Consider the following 6,485-nt stretch of genomic DNA (forward strand, 5'->3'; position numbering starts at 1 on the left):
AGTAGTTGTTTGTTTGGTTTTCGCAATTTTAAGTATCTTAAACGCACTGTAAAGGAATGTCAATTTACAATAAATTAATCTGAACGTTTTTAAACTCTGACAATTAATTTCGTGAAATATTACATGGTGCCGAAACCCGGGACGTTTATCAAAAGGCTAGTCGCGTACAATTAACGGTCTAGTATTACGAATTTCTCGAAATTTATCAGATTGTAGTGTTTAAAATGGCGGAATCTGTTATCGCGGAATTCGAAAAAATTAAGAAGAAGCGGGCAGTGCAAAGGCGAATGGTGACAAAGTTGGTGAACAAAATAAATAAGTACATCGAAGACGAAAACGACTCATCGGATACCCTTGAGGATTTATCAGAACAACTTACGGCTAAAAGGTCCACGTTAAAGACAATGGATGACGAAATAGAAGACAAACTGTCTGATGACGAAGAATTACAAACAGAAATGGAGGCTTCCGAAGAATACACAGAAGGCATTATCAGCTGTATGACGAAAATTAAACGAACGCTAACACGGACAAGAAGGGGTAGATCAAGTCGAAGATTGAACAGCACGGCGAATGAAGAATCTATGCCAGAAGTCAACACTCGAAGGGAACCTAGTAGGGCGACTAGACTGCCACAGCTAGAACTTAAGAAATTTTATGGGGAAATGAACGATTGGATGAATTTTTGGCCTCAATTTGAAGTAGCTGTACATAGAGACAAGTCCTTAACACCAGTGGACAAGTTCGTATATCTAAAATCGTATCTGGGAGGTACAGCCTACAGTTCCGTGGCGGGTTTAAGCCTAAGCAATGAAAACTACGAAGAAGCCATTACTACGCTTACTAACCGGTTTGGTTGTAAAGAAGATATCCGGAATGCGCATACGAATCGCCTCCTCGAGATGACACCAGTGAGAAAATCATCTGACATAAAAGCTCTCAGACAGTTATACGACAAATGCGAAATCGAAGTGAAAAGCTTACTTAATCTAGGAGAAGCCGAAGGGAAGTTTGGTGGAGTTATAGGAACTATTGTCTTGAAACTTATACCTCCAGATATCTCGCTGGAATATTGCCGACTTCGAAAAGACGCAGACGCTGATAGTGATGTAACTCGAATTTTGGACTTCATACGTCATGAAGTAGAAAGTAGAGAAAGATGTCTCACTTACATCAAGCAAGAATACGAAGAACCACGGAAGTAATTTAAAGTGTCAGATGAAAGGCCAGTTAAATCGAGATACAAGTCACAGCCAAATCATTCAGCTGCAGCTCTTAACTCGATATCACACCCTACTGATTCCTGCGTATTTTGCGACAAGGATTCCCATAAATCCGAAAAATGTAACAAGGTTGAAGACGTGGTGGCTCGAAAAACCATTCTGAAGAAGAAAGGCAGATGTTACGTCTGCGTCACTGGGCGTCATTTGGCGAGAAAATGTTATGTGAAACCAACATGCACGAAATGTCAAAGGAAACATCATCCTGCTGTTTGCGACACTGGTTCCAAAACCGAAGGTCAGAATAAAGAAACGTCAATAGTATCAGCTACAACGTTGACCGGAAGAAAGAAAAGTACCATTCTTCTTCAAAGAGCAGTCGCGAGACTCGAATACGGAAACGAAGAAAGGCTAGTACGAATACTGTTAGACGGAGGTAGCCAGAGAACGTTTATCAAAAGAAAGACTTCAGAAGAATTCGGATTTCCGGTCGTTGGAGAAGAACTGTTACAAATATACGCATTTGGAGGTGGAGCTCCTAAATCAATGAGATGTCGCAGAGTGAAGATTTCAATCACAAGCTTATTTAACGGCAAAACCATTAACATCGAAGCAGTAGAGTCAGATGAAATAACATCAGCGATGGTTGAAATTCCCGGCGAAAACGTAAGAAAAATTCTCGGATCCAAGTACTTGACACTCGCTGATCAAGTACCAAAAGACCAGATCTATCCGGGTGAAGTGGAAATCTTAATAGGATCGGAATACTATTGGCAAATTGTGACCGGAGACATCAAGCGGCTCGATGAAAATTTGGTGGCTCTTGAAAGCGAATTGGGATGGCTTATTCATGGTCCAACCTCGGTCTTGAGCCTTCAAGCCAGTTCAGAACGCTCGTCTACCTTAATCTCCAAGGTCCTTGTAGAAGATGAAGAAGTTTCAAAGATTCTCCAGGCTCATTGGGAAATCGAATCATTGGGGATTCTAAACACTGGAACTCAACCAACCATTCACAATAATGAAGCATTACGGAAATTAGAGGAAGGCATTCGATTTGTTGACGGACGGTATGAAGTTCCGTGGCCTTGGAAAGATGAGCATGAAGAACTCACGAATAATTTCAACGGTGCAAAAAGCGATTTCTCAGTTTGATAAGAAGATTTAAACAAGATCCGTTACTTCTGTCACACTACCAGGCCATAATGAAGGACTACCAGCTAAAAGGAATAATAGAACGAATTTCTCAAGAAGACAACGAACCGTCAAGAATGTTCTACTTACCTCACCAACCTGTAATCAAAGAAGATCGATTAACAACGAAGGTTAGAATTGTCTTCGATGGATCCGCTCATGACCTTGGAAGTCCATCCCTAAACGACTGCCTTCAGTCGGGACCGAACCTCAATCCTGACATATTGGATGTCCTTGTACGATTCAGAACCTGCAAAGTAGCAATTATTTCCGACGTTGCGCAAGCCTTTTTACAAATATCGTTGAAGAAAGAAGACAGAAATTCAGTTCGCTTCCTGTGGTCAGATAACCCGACAGCGTCGACGGAAAATCTCAAGATAGACACGTATCGGTTCACAAGAATCGTATTTGGTACCACATCAAGCCCATTTGTACTTGCTGGAACAGTCCGAATCCACTTGAAGAAACATAAGGAACGATATGGCGAGACGTGTGAAAAGCTGAACAAAGATCTATATGTTGACGATCTGATATCCGGCGCTCACTGTGACGACGATGCATTTCGACACTCCAAGGAGGCAAAGGAGATTATGTCGGAAGCTGGAATGTATCTTAGAAAATGGCACACTAACTCCAGAATACTTGAAGATAAATGGAAAGAACAAGGTTGGCAAGAATCTAAGGAAGAACAAGTCTTATTCTCATCGCCTTGTGCACTTAAAGTACTGGGATTATCTTGGGACAAGATTAGCGACCATTTCATCTTTAACATTGAAGGACTTCTGGGATACTTATCATCGCTTCAAAACACGAAGAGATGTGTCCTTAGCGCTTCAGCTAGAATATTCGATCCATTGGGACTCATTACGCCATTTACCGTGACAATCAAGATTATTTTTCAATCCATCTGGGAGAAACAATGCACATGGGATGAAGAATTACCCGAAGAACTGACTCAGCAATGGAAATCTTGGTGTAAAGAATTGTCAAAATTAAGCGAATTAAGAATACCACGAAACTACCTGCCATCAGAAATCCAATATCTTGAATCTTCGCTGCAATTACATTGTTTTACGGATGCGAGCACAAGGGCATACGGAGCTTGCATATATCTAAGAAGCATATCTAAGGATGGTCAAATATATGTCAGGCTTATAGGCTCTAAATCTAGAGTGGCGCCAATCAAACCAGTAACAATCCCAAGGCTAGAGTTACTGGGTGCCCTAATTGGAGCAAGACTTTCCAACCGACTGAAACTAAACTTCAATGACAAGAATCCTACGATGTACCTTTGGAGCGACTCTGCCATAACCATACATTGGATCAAAGGTCAAGCTACCCGTTGGAAACCTTTCGTCAGTAACAGAGTAATTGAAATACAAAAGTTGACCGACAAATCGTCCTGGAATCATTGCAAGGGAGTGGATAATCCTGCAGATTATCTTAGCAGAGGACAAAGCGCTGAAGTCTTAATATTAAATGAAATTTGGTGGAATGGTCCTATTTGGCTCAAACAACCGGAAGCTCAATGGCCGAAGAATAAACCCTCAGAAGATGAAAACGAAGTACTTCATGAGCTGCGAGTCAATCAAGACGCTCTTTCACTAAATGTTTGCAAGGTCGAAACTCGCGAGCCGTTGCTAAAATTGGACAAGTACAGTTCAATAAGGAAAATCAATAGAATAACTGCATGGATTCTTCGTTACATCTCTAACTTAAGAAGTCACAAAGAAGCTAGAAATCTCGAAGTTTTGAACGCCGAAGAACTTAAGCAAGCCGAAATTTACTGGATTAGACAGATTCAACGACAAAGTTTCCCAGATGTTGTAAAATGCTTAAAGCTTAACGAAGTCTTGCCTAAAAATTCTTCATTGGTGAAATACAATCCATTTCTCGACGACGACCAAGTTATACGTATTGGCGGTCGATTACAACATTCCAAATTTTCATTTGGCCAAAAGCACCCCATTATTTTACCGGCGGGAAACCGATTTTCTGAACTGCAAATTGACCTGGCTCATGAACAAGTGATGCATCTAGGAACGACTTCAACATTAGCTCAAATTCGAGAACGATTCTGGATCATAAAAGCAAGACAACAGATCAAAAAACGACTTGGCCAATGCCTAATTTGTAAGAAACTTCGTGTAAAACCGGTCATAGAAGATACTGCGCCCTTACCAGCGGACAGAATACGGCAAGCTGAGCCATTTGAGGTCACCGGTCTCGATTTTGCCGGACCAATCTACACCAAGGATTCGAAGGAAAAGAGCAAATCTTACATAGCACTCTTTACTTGCGGTGTAACGAGAGCGCTCCATTTAGAATTGGTTTCTGACATGTCGACTAAATCGTTTCTTCTGTCATTCCGAAGATTCATTTCGAGGCGAGGCATGGTCAAGGTCATATACAGCGATAACGCAAAATCATTTAAAAGAGCGGATCGGGAGTTGGGATTGCTTTAGAAGCGAATAAAGAACGACGAGATCAAGGAATTCTTTGGCCAACAAGGAATCGTATGGAAATACATTATAGAGCGTGCTGCCTGGTGGGGCGGTTTTTACGAACGTTTAGTCCGTTCAACGAAATTCTGTCTTAAGAAGATTCTGGGTCGATCATACTTAAATTTCGAAGAAATAACCACTGTACTAACGGAAGTTGAAGCTATCTTGAACTCTCGTCCCATAACCTATATCAGTGAAGACGCTAGTGAAGAACCTTTAACGCCCGCACATTTTCTAATTGGTCGTCGAATACTATCACTACCTCCAGATAATAAGACAAATCTAACTATTGGCGAAAACAAGGATGAATTACGACGCAGATGGAGACACCAAGAAAAATTACTGTCTCAATTTTGGACGAGATGGCGAAAGGAGTACCTTCTTGAGTTAAAGTCAGCACACGAAATATCCGGACGAACATCAACTCATGTCATTCAACCTGGCGAGATGGCGTTGCTTAAAGAAGATAGTCTTCCCCGTCACATCTGGAAGTTGGTCAGAGTCGAAGAGGTGTACGAGGGCAGAGACGGGAAAATCCGATCTTGTTCAATCCGGCTGCCAAGCAGTGTTATCGTCAAACGTCCAATTAACCTAATATGTCCCCTCGAAATTGGTTAAAACTCAAGAAGATGGACTCGGAATCTCGCCATCGGTGGGGAGTGTAAAATATTGTTATAAAAAATAGATTAAAATTAGGTCAAAAAATAGCTAGAATTGTTAGACTTTAATGCTTTAAACGTTATCTAAATCACGTGACTAAATTTATTTTTTGTTATCATTCAGAGTTGTAATCTAGGCATGTAATCGCGAAGGAGAGTCAGTAGTAGTTGTTTGTTTTGTTTTCGCAATTTTAAGTATCTTAAACGCACTGTAAAGGAATGTCAATTTACAATAAATTAATCTGAACGTTTTTAAACTCTGACAATTAATTTCGTGAAATATTACACCAAGGTAAATATTTAAATTAAATAACTGTTTTGCTTAGTTTGTTCATACATTCCTATACAGAAATTATTACATGTTTATTATTAAGGAATAAGGAAACTGTAACAAAGGATTAGCTCGAAAAGTGTCAATTATTGACAGACAAACTATAACTACTAGATCAGAAATCAAGGTAAATATAATGATTGTCTTTAAACATTTAAAAAAATCTTTTAGAAATATAGTAACAACGGGTAATTATTGCAGATAAATAATGAAATTGTAAAAAAGCTAATGCTTGATCCAGGGCTCACGATTATTGAAGTATAAGGGATATTGTACCCAGAATTAATTATAGCAAATCAACCCCATCGTCATGCCTGGACTAAATTGTGCCGTATTTGGATGTAATAACTATTTTAATAATATCAGAGGAAAGGATATCTCGTATCATACACTGTAAAAAAATGGGATTTTGACGTGGTGTATTTGTACCTTAAGAGGTATTTTCTTTAAAAAACACCTTAAGGTGCTTATACCAACCCTAAGGGGTGCTAAAACAAGCCTATCGTTGTTATCGAGGTGCCTTTTTGCCCCATTAGTATATTTTTGGGTTTTTGAGGGTATTTATTTGTACCGCCAATGG

The 6,485-nt window shown here is 39.9% G+C and overlaps 1 protein-coding gene across 1 annotated transcript; it reads left to right on the forward strand.

Annotated features, from left to right (window-relative positions):
• The first annotated feature begins 224 nt into the window (after positions 1–224).
• LOC149630127 (uncharacterized) lies at positions 225–5,533 on the forward strand. The gene is made up of 4 exons (XM_089851307.1): positions 225–1,149; positions 1,267–2,287; positions 2,368–4,813; positions 4,877–5,533. The coding sequence occupies exons 1-4, from the start codon at positions 225–227 to the stop codon at positions 5,531–5,533; spliced, it is 5,049 nt and encodes a 1,682-aa protein (XP_089707433.1).
• Positions 5,534–6,485: the final 952 nt, after the last annotated feature.

The sequence above is a fragment of the Phalangium opilio genome, unplaced genomic scaffold (assembly GCF_054372755.1).
Source record: "Phalangium opilio isolate 3A_F unplaced genomic scaffold, DU_Popi_V2 ptg000103l_1, whole genome shotgun sequence".
In the NCBI taxonomy this organism is placed as follows: Eukaryota; Metazoa; Arthropoda; class Arachnida; order Opiliones; family Phalangiidae; genus Phalangium; species Phalangium opilio.

Excerpts from the sequence above, each read along its gene's own strand:
- LOC149630127 (XM_089851307.1), top strand. The coding sequence starts at position 225 with ATGGCGGAATCTGTTATCGCGGAATTCGAAAAAATTAAGAAGAAGCGG. Across the intron at positions 1,150-1,266 it reads CATACGTCATGAAGTAGAAA|CTGCAGCTCTTAACTCGATA; the intron begins GTAGAGAAAGAT and ends CAAATCATTCAG. Across the intron at positions 4,814-4,876 it reads CGAGGCGAGGCATGGTCAAG|AAGCGAATAAAGAACGACGA; the intron begins GTCATATACAGC and ends GGATTGCTTTAG.